At 50.4% G+C, this 15,849-nt stretch overlaps 1 protein-coding gene across 1 annotated transcript in view; it reads left to right on the forward strand.

Moving 5' to 3' along the window:
- Nucleotides 1-15,849, forward strand: part of LOC306770681 (partitioning defective 3 homolog) — a gene marked incomplete at both ends in the record, with an annotated part of 372,575 nt that overhangs the window by 225,914 nt on the left and 130,812 nt on the right. Inside the window, 2 exons of the mRNA XM_079259581.1 lie at nt 5,485-5,624; nt 5,730-5,858. Of these exons, the coding sequence (XP_079115707.1) occupies nt 5,485-5,624; nt 5,730-5,858 (269 nt within the window). The remainder of the gene's footprint in view (nt 1-5,484; nt 5,625-5,729; nt 5,859-15,849) is intronic.

The following is a 15,849-nucleotide window of genomic DNA, read 5'->3' on the forward strand; positions in this document are numbered from 1 at the left end:
AGAAAAGGCTGTTTAGAAAGCCTAATTTAGGCAGTTGGGACGTGGAGGGTCAGTTGGGACGTGGAGGGGTAGTTGGAACGTGGAGGGGTAGTTGGGACGTGGAGGGTCAGTTGGGACGTGGAGGGGTAGTTGGGACGTGGAGGGGTAGTTGGAACGTGGAGGGGTAGTTGGGACGTGGAGGGGTAGTTGGGACGTGGAGGGTCAGTTGGGACGTGGAGGGGTAGTTGGAACGTGGAGGGGTAGTTGGAACGTGGAGGGGTAGTTGGAACGTGGAGGGGTAGTTGGGATGTGGAGGGGTAGTTGGGACGTGGAGGGACAGTTGGAACGTGGAGGGTCAGTTGGGACGTGGAGGGTCAGTTGGGACGTGGAGGGGTAGTTGGGACGTGGAGGGGTAGTTGGGACGTGGAGGGGTAGTTGGGACGTGGAGGGTCAGTTGGGACGTGGAGGGTCAGTTGGGACGTGGAGGGGTAGTTGGGACGTGGAGGGACAGTTGGAACGTGGAGGGTCAGTTGGGACGTGGAGGGAGAGTTGGGACGTGGAGGGGTAGTTGGGACGTGGAGGGGTAGTTGGGACGTGGAGGGAGAGTTGGGATGTGGAGGGTCAGTTGGGACGTGGAGGGGTAGTTGGGACGTGGAGGGGTAGTTGGGACGTGGAGGGGTAGTTGGGACGTGGAGGGTCAGTTGGGACGTGGAGGGTCAGTTGGGACGTGGAGGGTCAGTTGGGACGTGGAGGGTCAGTTGGGATGTGGAGGGGTAGTTGGGACGTGGAGGGACAGTTGGAACGTGGAGGGTCAGTTGGGACGTGGAGGGAGAGTTGGGACGTGGAGGGGTAGTTGGGACGTGGAGGGGTAGTTGGGACGTGGAGGGAGAGTTGGGATGTGGAGGGTCAGTTGGGACGTGGAGGGGTAGTTGGGACGTGGAGGGGTAGTTGGGATGTGGAGGGTCAGTTGGGACGTGGAGGGTCAGTTGGGACGTGGAGGGACAGTTGGGACGTGGAGGGTCAGTTGGGACGTGGAGGGGTAGTTGGGACGTGGAGGGACAGTTGGAACGTGGAGGGGTAGTTGGGATGTGGAGGGGTAGTTGGAACGTGGAGGGTCAGTTGGGATGTGGAGGGTCAGTTGGAACGTGGAGGGTCAGTTGGGATGTGGAGGGGCAGTTGGAACGTGGAGGGGTAGTTGGGATGTGGAGGGGCAGTTGGAACGTGGAGGGGTAGTTGGGATGTGGAGGGTCAGTTGGGATGTGGAGGGGTAGTTGGAACGTGGAGGGTCAGTTGGGATGTGGAGGGTCAGTTGGAACGTGGAGGGGTAGTTGGGATGTGGAGGGGCAGTTGGAACGTGGAGGCTCAGTTGGGATGTGGAGGGTCAGTTGGAACGTGGAGGGGTAGTTGGGATGTGGAGGGGCAGTTGGAACGTGGAGGGTCAGTTGGGATGTGGAGGGGTAGTTGGGATGTGGAGGGACAGTTGGAACGTGGAGGGGTAGTTGGGATGTGGAGGGGTAGTTGGAACGTGGAGGGTCAGTTGGGATGTGGAGGGGTAGTTGGGATGTGGAGGGGTAGTTGGGACGTGGAGGGACAGTTGGAACGTGGAGGGTCAGTTGGGATGTGGAGGGACAGTTGGAACGTGGAGGGTCAGTTGGGACGTGGAGGGAGAGTTGGGACGTGGAGGGACAGTTGGGACGTGGAGGGTCAGTTGGGACGTGGAGGGTCAGTTGGGATGTGGAGGGATAGTTGGGACGTGGAGGGTCAGTTGGGACGTGGAGGGTCAGTTGGGATGTGGAGGGATAGTTGGGACGTGGAGGGTCAGTTGGGACGTGGAGGGTCAGTTGGGATGTGGAGGGAGAGTTGGGACGTGGAGGGACAGTTGGGACGTGGAGGGGTAGTTGGAACGTGGAGGGATAGTTGGGACGTGGAGGGTCAGTTGGGACGTGGAGGGTCAGTTGGGATGTGGAGGGATAGTTGGGACGTGGAGGGTCAGTTGGGACGTGGAGGGTCAGTTGGGACGTGGAGGGATAGTTGGGACGTGGAGGGACAGTTGGGACGTGGAGGGGTAGTTGGAACGTGGAGGGATAGTTGGGACGTGGAGGGTCAGTTGGGACGTGGAGGGGTAGTTGGAACGTGGAGGGATAGTTGGGACGTGGAGGGGTAGTTGGAACGTGGAGGGTCAGTTGGGACGTGGAGGGTCAGTTGGGACGTGGAGGGTCAGTTGGGACGTGGAGGGAGAGTTGGGACGTGGAGGGACAGTTGGGACGTGGAGGGATAGTTGGGACGTGGAGGGTCAGTTGGGACGTGGAGGGTCAGTTGGGATGTGGAGGGATAGTTGGGACGTGGAGGGTCAGTTGGGACGTGGAGGGTCAGTTGGGATGTGGAGGGATAGTTGGGACGTGGAGGGTCAGTTGGGACGTGGAGGGTCAGTTGGGATGTGGAGGGAGAGTTGGGACGTGGAGGGACAGTTGGGACGTGGAGGGGTAGTTGGAACGTGGAGGGATAGTTGGGACGTGGAGGGATAGTTGGGACGTGGAGGGAGAGTTGGGACGTGGAGGGATAGTTGGGACGTGGAGGGTCAGTTGGGACGTGGAGGGACAGTTGGGACGTGGAGGGATAGTTGGGACGTGGCGGGTCAGTTGGGACGTGGAGGGACAGTTGGGACGTGGAGGGAGAGTTGGGATGTGGAGGGATAGTTGGGACGTGGAGGGTCAGTTGGGACGTGGAGGGTCAGTTGGGATGTGGAGGGATAGTTGGGACGTGGAGGGACAGTTGGGACGTGGAGGGGTAGTTGGAACGTTGAGGGATAGTTGGGACGTGGAGGGTCAGTTGGGACGTGGAGGGGTAGTTGGAACGTGGAGGGATAGTTGGGACGTGGAGGGACAGTTGGGACGTGGAGGGTCAGTTGGGACGTGGAGGGGTAGTTGGAACGTGGAGGGATAGTTGGGACGTGGAGGGACAGTTGGGACGTGGAGGGACAGTTGGGACGTGGAGGGTCAGTTGGGATGTGGAGGGATAGTTGGGACGTGGAGGGACAGTTGGGACGTGGAGGGGTAGTTGGAACGTTGAGGGATAGTTGGGACGTGGAGGGTCAGTTGGGACGTGGAGGGGTAGTTGGAACGTGGAGGGATAGTTGGGACGTGGAGGGTCAGTTGGGACGTGGAGGGGTAGTTGGAACGTGGAGGGATAGTTGGGACGTGGAGGGGTAGTTGGAACGTGGAGGGATAGTTGGGACGTGGAGGGACAGTTGGGACGTGGAGGGGTAGTTGGAACGTGGAGGGATAGTTGGGACGTGGAGGGGTAGTTGGAACGTGGAGGGATAGTTGGGACGTGGAGGGTCAGTTGGGACGTGGAGGGTCAGTTGGGATGTGGAGGGTCAGTTGGGACGTGGAGGGACAGTTGGGATGTGGAGGGTCAGTTGGAACGTGGAGGGATAGTTGGAACGTGGAGGGATAGTTGGGACGTGGAGGGACAGTTGGGACGTGGAGGGACAGTTGGAACGTGGAGGGATAGTTGGGACGTGGAGGGGTAGTTGGGACGTGGAGGGATAGTTGGGACGTGGAGGGTCAGTTGGGACGTGGAGGGACAGTTGGAACGTGGAGGGATAGTTGGGACGTGGAGGGGTAGTTGGGATGTGGAGGGTCAGTTGGGACGTGGAGGGATAGTTGGGACGTGGAGGGTCAGTTGGGACGTGGAGGGTCAGTTGGGATGTGGAGGGAGAGTTGGGACGTGGAGGGTCAGTTGGGACGTGGAGGGGTAGTTGGAACGTGGAGGGATAGTTGGGACGTGGAGGGTCAGTTGGGACGTGGAGGGTCAGTTGGGATGTGGAGGGGTAGTTGGGATGTGGAGGGTCAGTTGGGACGTGGAGGGATAGTTGGGACGTGGAGGGGTAGTTGGGATGTGGAGGGTCAGTTGGGATGTGGAGGGTCAGTTGGGATGTGGAGGGATAGTTGGGACGTGGAGGGTCAGTTGGGATGTGGAGGGTCAGTTGGGATGTGGAGGGTCAGTTGGGACGTGGAGGGATAGTTGGGACGTGGAGGGTCAGTTGGGATGTGGAGGGTCAGTTGGGACGTGGAGGGGTAGTTGGGATGTGGAGGGTCAGTTGGGACGTGGAGGGATAGTTGGGACGTGGAGGGATAGTTGGGACGTGGAGGGTCAGTTGGGATGTGGAGGGTCAGTTGGGACGTGGAGGGATAGTTGGGACGTGGAGGGGTAGTTGGGACGTGGAGGGACAGTTGGGACGTGGAGGGGTAGTTGGAACGTGGAGGGATAGTTGGGACGTGGAGGGGTAGTTGGAACGTGGAGGGATAGTTGGAACGTGGAGGGAGAGTTGGGACGTGGAGGGACAGTTGGGACGTGGAGGGGTAGTTGGAACGTGGAGGGATAGTTGGGACGTGGAGGGGTAGTTGGAACGTGGAGGGATAGTTGGGACGTGGAGGGTCAGTTGGGACGTGGAGGGGTAGTTGGGACGTGGAGGGGTAGTTGGAACGTGGAGGGATAGTTGGGACGTGGAGGGTCAGTTGGGACGTGGAGGGGTAGTTGGGACGTGGAGGGTCAGTTGGGACGTGGAGGGTCAGTTGGGACGTGGTAGTTTGGGGTAGTTTGGGGCAGTTTTTAATAAAAACACAGAATTTGTGTGTCTTTTTACATCAAAGTAAGTCGGTAAAATGACGGATTTAATGTCCAAAAAGTGGAAATAAAACAAAAATAATCAAATCTTTTTCTCATTTCTTCCACGACTCGTTTTGTCTGATGTTTTTTCGAATCCGCCTCAAATGAAAACATCTTTTATTGACGAGTAAATCCTGCAACCAGCCAGACCTCCATGTTGTTTTCCAGCCTGGTTTGCCGACAACATCTGGTGCACATCACAGAACTGCAGTTTGGCTGTTCAGACGTCCTGCAGTTTGTGCATCTATAATCATTCATTTCTCCCAGTGTGTTCTGGTTCCAGACCAGCCTGTAACCAGTCTGGAACTCACCAGAGTCCACATGCACGTATCTTTAACTGTGGCTTCTATGTTTAGGGAGAGGGACATGTTTTCATCTTTCCTTGGCAGGAAAGCCGGACTGGGACACACCCTGAAGGCGAACATGTTTCCAGATTCTGACAGATGTTGCACAATCCTTAACTTTAGCACAGATGGTTGATTTTTCAGCTTCTCTTTGGGATCACGAAAGTATTTTTCTTTTCATTGATTTATTTATTCAGATGTCTTTCTGTGCGTGGGATTGCACATCAGACATCTTCCAGGGAGTTTTATTGTCGTAAATTAATTCCAGTTTACTCCCATGGAGCAGCTCATTGTGTGGATTAAAGATCAAAGTTTAATAATGATCATTGAAGCAGTGAAAGCAGCAACGTGACCTTTCCGTCGACCTGCGGGGTCCATGGTGCCAAAACGCAGTCACATGACCAACACAGACCTGACTGAGCCAAACGTACCATCTTAGACCTCTGTCTGGTTTGTGAACCTCTCTCTCTTCATGTGCTTTCTCTTGTAGGTCCAGAGGGTCTTGGGTTCAGCATCACGTCCAGAGATGTCCCCATCGGGGGCAGTGCTCCCATTTATATCAAGAACATCCTACCTCGAGGGGCGGCCATCCAAGACGGCCGACTGAAAGCCGGGGACCGGCTGCTGGAGGTGGGGCGGAGCTTTTCCATCCCGGCTGGGGGTCACGTGGTCTTCGGGGGTTTCAGAAACTAGTCGCTCTGCTGTTTCCACATGTGTGTGTTCCTGGGTGTGCAGGTAGACGGAGTGGACCTGAACGGGAAGAGCCAGGAGGAAGTGGTGGCTCTGCTCCGAGCATCACCGATGGGCGGGACCGTGAACCTGGTGGTGATTCGTCAGGAGGACTCGCTGCTGCCCCGAGAAGTGGTCAGTGCTGCTGGCGGGCCTGATGCTACCAGCCTCTCACTTTCAGTCTCTTTGCTTTGCTCATCTTCACGCCAGCGTTCCCATTTCCATTCCGGGTCTGCGTGACGGTCTGATCAACGCCATGAGATATCGAACTAACCCGAACCGGACCAATCAGGAGTCCTCATCGTCACTGACATGTCTTATTTTACCCCCGCTGCCAATTTCATTTCATTTCATTTCATTTATTTGTTTTTATTTAGTTTTCGAAATTTTTATATGATTTATAATTTTGACAGCAAATAAAAAAAAATAAAAAGTGAGGCAAAATAAAAAGAATATGTAAACATAAATCAATTAAATAATAGAATAGATAAAAAATAAAATTCACAGCATAAACCTCCTCAGCTTTATTCTATTTTATTTTATTTAAAGTATTTTTATAATTGAAAAAAGAATGAAAGAAAAGTAAATACCTAAAAATAAATCAGTTAAATAATAATAATAATAATAATAATAATAATAATAAAAACCTTTTCTCATAATGAAATATTACATTGGTGGGCGGGGGGGGGTGTTGAGGTGTCCCTGTGGGACCCTGAACCCTGATCTGCAGATCTGTGTATGAACGCTGTGTTCTAGTTAACACACTTAGAGCGGTGTGAATGTGGATTGGAGCAGTTTTTCTTGGTCCTGGTCTTCAGGATTTAGAGAGAAAAGCCTTTTTTTTTTAATCTTAAATTTTAATTTGTCCCTTTAATTAAATGTTTATTTATATTTACTGTTTATTACTAAAATAGTTACAGTGCACAAGGTGTCCACTAGGGGGCAGAACACAGGTCAAGTTTTTACCACAAAGTGATGCAAAAAGTTGTAAAACCTGTAAGTATAACACATGATCCCCCCGGCTGCACAGCATACATGATGTAATATCATAAAATTCCTTTACATTTTCTGTACATTTCACCAGAGTGTTAGAATCTGCTAAAAGTAAAATGCAGTTTTTCCTTTTTCCAACTAATGGACTTTGAAGCTTTTGACTGATTTTTAATGAAAACCTGATTGTTTTCTCCTCACCTGCTTTGTTACCTTCACGGTTTCAGCAGCAGGAATCTGGAGCTGCAGACTAAAATGCTTCAGGACTAAAATATTCAGCATGAAAGTGCTGCTGAAGGAAAACATGGCGGTTTGATGAACGTAAAGACGTGCACACAGACAGATTCCTCATATGGATCCAGATAACACGCATGCAGCAAGACTTTGAAACGATGATGCAAACGTGAATTTGGCTTTGATCATATTCACGCAGCGACTCTGAAAAGCACCCAGCCGCTCTGGCGCGCACGCCGTCTACATGCAGGGTGACTTTGGCTGTCGTGCAACAGATGGCGAGGCTGCTGCCCTCATCCGGCCTGCGCTCGGCGGCTGTGACAGCAGACTCAGGGCGTCACGGCACCGTGCAGACCTGATGCCAACCTCACTTCTCTCTGAAACACTCAGGCTGGCGCTCAGGCCGTTCACCCCGCCGCAGCGGCTCCGCCTCACTTCCTGCCGGCTGGAAAGCTGTTGAAAGAATCCTGCAGACGCATCATTCGGTTAAAATCCGTCTGCGTTTTGGTGGCTGTGCTGTCAGCATCAAACCTGCAGATGTACCAAGGCTCGCAGAAGTCGACTGAAGGGAAACATCGAGCTAACCCACGCAGCCTTGACAGCAGCTGAATGATGCCGGGAGGCGTGTTAAAAAATGCACGGCTGCCTCTGGCTTGTCTGCTCACCACCGGGGAAGTACCAGAGCTTGATGGCTGCACTCTCGGCTTCGCAGAAAAATAGATCAAGTTCTCTGAAAGGGCGTCTAATGGCGCCGTGGAACTTTCACATATTTTTTTATTCTTACTTATTTCATTTGTCCTTTAGAAGAAACACCCCGCAGGGCTTCCACAAATCTCTACAAGTGTGTTCATAAAGATCAGATAAGGAGGCCGATGCGTTATGTCTGACAGTTATTGCAAATAAAGCATGGTGGAGAAGCCGGGCGGGTAATTGCCTGCTCTGTCACACACACTCCGGAGAGGCCAGCGAGTGTGTTTGCATACATATACATTACGCTGCGTTGCTCACACACACATAAATCCACACCCATGCACGGGCGTTAAGCGGCCGTCATTCACAGAATCGCCTCAATGACGATGCCGGGATGTTTTAAAATGGTAGCATGACTGACAACACTGACTGTGAAAGCTCAGAAAAAACTGCTTTTGTTGAGATGTTTCATTACATGCGTGCCGTACTGCACACGCACCCGCATGAACTAATTCCCCCGCCAGCATGTTTGTGTTGCATGTTTAATTACCGCAGTCAGAGACTGTTTTGACATCATGTCAGCAGCAGCCATGAGCTTTCAGTAAAAGTGTGCTTGTTGGAGAGAAAAGGTGAAAATGGAGGAAAACGGGGAGAAAAATGTCGTTTCTTTAGGCGAAAACAAAACAAACATTCATGACGGAGACGTCTGAAACGTCAATTCTTCGTGTTTGGTTCTGCAGAGGAAACATGTGAACACGGACGGTTTGTAGAGGAAAAGGTCAGACTTCAGCCATTATAAATCCAGCGGAGAAAAGAACTGCTGCCCTCTAGAGGATCGGAGGTTAATTCATTCAGTCTGCCTGAAATGTGTGGTTCCGTGTCCATGTACCAGCAGAACGTGGTGTTGGAATAATATCATGTGACTCACTGGTAATGAATATATAGTTCACATGTGAATCACACCTTGTTGACACAGTGTTTACTCGTGTGATTCACATGTTAAACGTGTCCTTTACATGTGGTTTTCGAATGTTAAGAACAAGTAATTCACATGTAGATTACATGTGATTCATATGTGGATTGCATTTAAAATGTATGTGTCAAGCACATGGTTCACATGTGCTCTATGTATTTACATGTCACCCATGTGTAATTAATGTCATCCACGTGATGCACGTGTCCTACAAAGTTCATGTGTTACCGACATGAGTTCCACATGTTATCCACATGCGACCCACATGTTATCCACATGAGATTCACATGTCATCTATATGCGATCAACATATTATCCATGTCACCAACATGAGATCCACATGAGATCCAGATGTCACCAATATGATGCACATGTGTAACCAATTAAATTCACATGTCACCCAAATGAGATTTACATACATGTTACTCACGAGATTCACATGCCACCCACCGGAATTTAACATGCGTCACCCACATGATGCAAATGTGTAACCTATGAAAATTCACATGTGCCACCCATGTGATTAAGTTGTAAATTACATGTGATTTATAAATAATTTTCATGTTCTTCACATGTGATTCAGATGTGTCAAAATGTGCAAGAAAAATGTTCCAAAAACACGTTTTCACATGTGACTTTCTCAGCTTACCAGCCAGATGAGGCGTTCTGATGCGTGTACCTCCCAGCGTGCAGCATGTGCAGTATTTATGCTGCGCATGTGCTGCAGCAGGTCACACACCTCACACCCTCACATCAACCGGTTTATTTACTCCCAACCAGCCGATGGATCTGGGAACGATGATGCAGGTCGTTAGCGTTCTAACATGTGAGTGTTACCATGTTCCACTGTGTCACACACACTCATGTCCAAAACATCTGAACATGTTCTAGTCCAGAGGTCGGCAACCCGCGGCTCTAGAGCCGCATGCGGCTCTTTAGCGCCGCCCTAGTGGCTCCCTGGAACTTTTTCAAAAATGTTTAAAAAATGGAAAAAGATATATAATTTTGTTTTGATCTGGTTCTGTAGGAGGACAAACATGACACAAACATTCTTAACGTTTTCCAGCGCTGTAAAAATGTGTAGAATAAATATTAAATTCTAACATTTCTGTCAAGGAAGATTTGCGTCATCGCCTGCGACACGCGTAGCCTATCAGCAGGGCGGGATGCCAGGCAGGTGGCGTTGTAAACAAACCGGGGCTGTGTGATGGGACATGGATCCCAAAGGGAAAAAGAGAAAAATAACCGAGGAGAACAGAGGATTCAACGTTTCTTGGACCGAATCATTTGCAGTCATTGCCAATGCGGAAGGATTGCCTGAATGTTTGCTCTGTAGCGAGAAGTTGTCAAATAACAAAAAGAGTCATGTGGAAAGACATTTCCAGGGAAAGCATGCTACATTTGCAGCCAGTACCCAGTTGGGAGTGACACAAAAAGTGCGATTGCATCACTTCTGGAGAAATTAGAGGAGCGCAAAAATAGATTTAAGTGGATTGCATCTCCAAACTCCACTACTGCTGCAAGTTTAGTTGCAACCCGGGAGATAATAAAGCGTAGAAAACCGTTCACAGATGGTGACTACATGAAGGAGTCAGTCATCAACATATCAGGACACGTATTTCCAGACTTCAGAAACAAAACCGAGATGATACAGAAAATCAGAGACATGCCCCTCTCCGCTAAGACAGTGAAGGAAAGGACCATTAAAATGGCGGCAACATCACCGATCAGCAAATCAAGGACATTAATTCAGCACAAGTTACATCTTACATGTTGAGAAACTGACCAGTGATGTCCGACAACAGAAGTCACATTAAACGGGGAAGAACATCATCCTTCATAGACACAGACTGAGTAACAAAGTGGATGTTTTTATAAGATGATTTCTGATTATTGTCAGTATATATGTGGAATGACACGTGGTAACGGTGCTCAGGTCGGAGGATAGCTGCGTTGGTTGCGTGTCTAAAGAGAAGAGGATGCGTTTTACCCTCGCACTGACTTGCTTGACAGAAATCAAACTATTCATTTGATTTATTGGTTTATTTTTTATAAATGCAGGCTGCGTTTTTTTTTCGAATTCTCAAAATAAAAATGACATAAAAAAAATCAGATTTCTTTATTGCATTATTTTAATTTCATCAATGCAACGAAACATAACTCATTAATATATTAATGAAGTTAAACATGAGACGGCATCGTACAACAGAGTCGTCACGTGGTGCGTCATTCTCTACAGGATGCGCTGCAGGGAAAATAAACATTTTATCATTCAGGCTCATTATGTATTTGTAGCCATCTTAGTCATGTTGATAGTAGGCTAATATAGCTAATATAGATACATAAAGCATGTGTTGCCTTCATGATAAGGCTTATATAAGGCTTTTCATTTTTTGCAGCTCCAGACATATTTGTTTTTGGTTTTTTGGACCAATATGGCTCTTTCAACATTCTGGGTTGCCGAACCCTGGTCGAGACGCTCATGTTGCTTCATGTGAAATATAATCCCTTCCTGTTAAAAGGGAGTTTTTTCCTTCCCACTGTCGCCAGTGTGCTTGCTCAGGATGGGAGATGGAGTTGGACCTCCAACTCAATCTGTTGGTTTCCTTATATAGGCTGTTATGAACTGGCTTTAACTATGTTTTCTTCTCTGTCTGTAAAGCGTCTTGAGATGGCATTGCCGTGATTTGACGCAATATAAATAAAGTTGATGTGAATTAATGCAGGACATAATGTCTGTGAAGCGTGATAAGGTTGTTCTACATGCCCTGACATGGTCTTCTGACCCCACATGACCGGCGTGTTTTATGTCCAGTCAGACGGGAGGATAAATGGGCTTGTGAAGCCTCAGTCGCAGCGCTGACGACCACATCAGAGCAATTAAACACTACATTAAAACCCCCTCTTTATGATCATATCACACTTGTCGCTGATCCATTAGGAGCTGGATCTGCCAAGCAACGACAAGCTTAATTGCACAATTAATTCCAGCCTCTGATTGATGTGACGGAGGGATTTATGTCCCGTGCGAATGCTTCGGACAGCGGAGACAAATGTGGGAGAATATTGGTGACAATTACAGCAGAGTAATGGTCCGTTTCATAAGTGGCCTGGTTTTATGTCCTCCCTGGCTGTTTGTACGGCAGGCTGGAACGTTCACATGCACTCGTTTAGAAAAGGAAAACACACATTTAGAGGTGGAGAGGTGGTGTTTCTTCAGTTAAAGTCCGTAATGTTTGCATGGATTCCCGTGTTTTCCCGCTGCTTCTTGTTGTGCACGCCGCGCCGCGCCGCGCCGCGCCGCGCCGCGCCGCGCCGCGCTGAGGCTGCCATTCATGATCTGCTTGCATTAAAGTTGAAAGGCAAGAAGTGACTTATGAAGCTGTATTGATTTCTTGCTGCAGAGATCCATTTACCGAGTCGGTAGAGGGAGAAATGAATTGATATTAGGCAAACAAAACCCAGTCCCCTCGTCTTTGGAAGCAGCTAAATTATATACAGATCTGTTGAGTCAGAGCCAAGTTCAGTCGTCCTCCTTCGTTTATTCATTCCTCAGTAGATGATTCATCTTCCTCATTTGAAACGGAGGAGGAGTTCAACCTTTAAGGCTGATGCACCTTTATGTGGAAAAAGCAAAGGAAAATTAGCATAAATATGGAAAACTGAGCATTAGTCCGGAGCCAGCTTTGTGTTTGGGATCCAGCAGAAAAGAAAAAGCAGAATTTACCATGTCCGCCACTGAGGTGATGTTTTTGTACGTGTTTGTTTGTTAGGCCGCTAGTGGAGTCACTTTTCATGGTTTTTGTTGCTCCTGCACTACTCCAGCCTTGTCCCCATCATACAGAGATTTCTTCTACATCTGTAGATGATATTGTCCTCAGTAGATGGTGGGACGTTGCTTTGAGTTTCAGGTTCAAACTAAAAGGTCTGATTTTCTCCTAAACTCTCCTGGTTTGCATCTTTTATTGCTCCGGACTCCTGATGATTTAAACATTTTGGCTTATTTCATCGCCGCGGTGATGAAGGGCGCTATCTGCAGCTCTGGATCTGCCGCCATGCCAAAAGCAACATCTCTGGACTTAATATAATTAGATGTCTGTCAGACTAATGCTTTTTCTTGTATCCTAGCAGGGATGATGTAATGTGCTGCAACTCTCACTGATAAAGTGCAAAAGACAATGTCTTCCATCGGAGTCTTTTAAGCAGTTTATTTCTCCGACAGCAGGAAGTATCGCCTGAGTAGAAACCTGCAAACAGCTCCAGGAGATGAGTCATTGCTTAACATCCACACTTCTTCCATAATGACTCTGTTCGCTGCGACACATCTGCAGGAATATAACGCTGTTAAGTTTCTTCCTAAGTCACTCAGAGGTAAAACTTGAGGAAAGTTTGGCTCCGCTAAACGGCTTCCTCTGTTTTCAGAACAATTTGGAAGGAATAAAACCTTTTTCCTCTTTTTATCCTTAAAAACACATCTTTGAAATAACAGATGACTGAGTTTAATAAAAGCTTTGCGTGTTGCCATAGCGACAGAAATCTGGAAACGCATCTCTTCCACCATTCTTTTCTGCTTCATGTTGACCAGACAGCTATGTTGGCTCGCTGAGGCGCCGCTACGTCGGCTCGCTGAGGCGCCGCTACGCTGAGGCGCCGCTACGTCGGCTCGCTGAGGCGCCGCTACGCTGAGGCGCCGCTACGTCGGCTCGCTGAGGCGCCGCTACGCTGAGGCGCCGCTACGCTGAGGCTCGCTGAGGCGCCGCTACGTCGGCTCGCTGAGGCGCCGCTACGCTGAGGCGCCGCTACGTCGGCTCGCTGAGGCGCCGCTACGCTGAGGCGGCGCTACGCTGAGGCTCGCTGAGGCGCCGCTACGTCGGCTCGCTGAGGCGCCGCTACGCTGAGGCGCCGCTACGTCGGCTCGCTGAGGCGCCGCTACGCTGAGGCGCCGCTACGTCGGCTCGCTGAGGCGCCGCTACGCTGAGGCGCCGCTACGTCGGCTCGCTGAGGCGCCGCTACGCTGAGGCGCCGCTACGCTGAGGCTCGCTGAGGCGCCGCTACGCTGAGGCGCCGCTACGTCGGCTCGCTGAGGCGCCGCTACGTCGGCTCACTGAGGCGCCGCTACGCTGAGGCGCCGCTACGCTGAGGCGCCGCTACGTTGGCTCGCTGAGGCGCCGCTACGTCGGCTTGCTGAGGCGCCGCTACGCTGAGGCGCCGCTACGCTGAGGCGCCGCTACGTTGGCTCGCTGAGGCGCCGCTACGTCGGCTTGCTGAGGCGCCGCTACGCTGAGGCGCCGCTACGTCGGCTCGCTGAGGCGCCGCTACGCTGAGGCGCCGCTACGTTGGCTCGCTGAGGCGACGCTACGTCGGCTTGCTGAGGCGCCGCTACGCTGAGGCGCCGCTACGCTGAGGCGCCGCTACGTCGGCTCACTGAGGCGCCGCTACGCTGAGGCGCCGCTACGTCGGCTCGCTGAGGCGCCGCTACGCTGAGACGCCGCTACGCTGAGGTGCCACTACGCTGAGGCGCTGCTACGCTGAGGCGCCGCTACGTCGGCTCGCTGAGGCGCCGCTACGCTGAGGTGACAACCCCAGCCCAATAACGTTGTTCCGTCCGAGCCGCCTGCAGACGTTTAGCACTTTTCAGCAGCTCTGCTGTAACGATGCCGCTGCTGTTGGTGCCGCCGCAACGTTGCGGCTCTGCGCGCCGTGCTGCGTCCACAAACAACTTGTTAAAAGGCCACTTGTAGCGACACGCCTCTTCCCGCAGGGGGAGTCCGCCAGAAGCTGTAACGGGCTTCTATAATGGATCTATAAAATCCCCATGGCGATCAGATTAACTAGCAGGTGTTTCAAATGGACATGCGTGCACATTTCCACACGTGTGCAGTACAAACTGTCCAGTCAGAAAGATGGAACTGGAAATGTTTACATTTAATCATAAATCTGGACTAAATCCTGCAGCGCCTCTTTTAGCCCTTCGCAGTACGTTTTGCTCTCATTCTACCTGCATCTTTAAAGAGATGTGTTAAATATTCATTGTCTTTGTCAGAAAATGTTGAATTTAGTGTTCCACACTTATCAGTCCTGCAGCTCTTTTGTAATTACACCCATGGCTGATTCTTTTAGCTCTTCTAAATTCATTTCCAGTGACCTTTATGTCACCGAATTGGCCGTGTGGGGAACAAAGATTTGAGCGGTGTTAATTGTTTTAGGCATTGATGTGCAGAGAAGTGGCTTCTGTGTGAATGGAGGTAATTGTGATTCATTCGCTCTTTCTTTTGGCTCGCGTCTCCCCGAAGCTTTTCTAGCAGAAAAACCTGCAGACGATCCAAGCGGACCATCCAGAGGCTGCAGGACCTGCAGGTCTGCAAAGCTTCCTCCGGTTTGCAGCCACTCCTGCGCTCTCCTGCCACTGATGCTGGCCGCCAGCTCACTGCTGTTGTTAATTAATAGGAACTTAATGAAATAATGGAGCCGAGTAAGAAAGGAGCTTTCAGAAAGAAAAGCAGGTTAGACGGGCTTTTTTTGTGACATTTGGAACAAGCAGTTGGATACTTGAGTTAAGGAGATAATAATGATATTAAAGCCACTCGGCGTTAATGCGATTGTCCATTAACTCTGATTTTAATCATTTTAATAATCACAACCTTTTTATGGATCATGAATGTTTAAGAGATTTTTTGCAGGTGATTTTTACTTGTAAAGAGTCTGCTACCTGCATGCTTCCATGGCTACGTTAGGATACCTAAAGGACTAAGAAGCACATGCTTTACCCTTTATCTTGTTCCAGCACGGATCTTTAGTCCTGGACGGCCAACGACCTGCAGGTTTTACATGTTTCCTCCTGCAGTGCCTGGATCAGAGCATTGGGTCAACGTGGCCGAGCAGAACATGATAACTAGCTGCTGAGGAGCAATTTATTCAACTGTGTTGGAGCAGGGAAACATGTAAAACCTGCAGGGCTAAAGCTGTAAAATAGCCATAACATTTTTCCCTGACTGTAGAGAGGAGACAGTTTGCTGGTAATGCAGCTTCCACCACTGGCGTCGATATGTCCATTCGTTGTTCAACAACCGCTCAGCTAGTCGCTACAGTTGCAAAAAAGTTGCCCATGCTAGGCCCACGCTAGGCCCACGCTAGGCCCACGCTTGGCCCACGCTAGGCCCACGCTTGGCCCACGCTAGGCCCACGCTAGGCCCACGCTAGGCCCAAGCTTGGCCCACGCTAGGCCCACGCTTGGGCCAC

This window comes from Telmatherina bonti (genome assembly GCF_933228915.1).
Source record: "Telmatherina bonti genome assembly, chromosome: 20".
Taxonomy (NCBI): Eukaryota; Metazoa; Chordata; class Actinopteri; order Atheriniformes; family Telmatherinidae; genus Telmatherina; species Telmatherina bonti.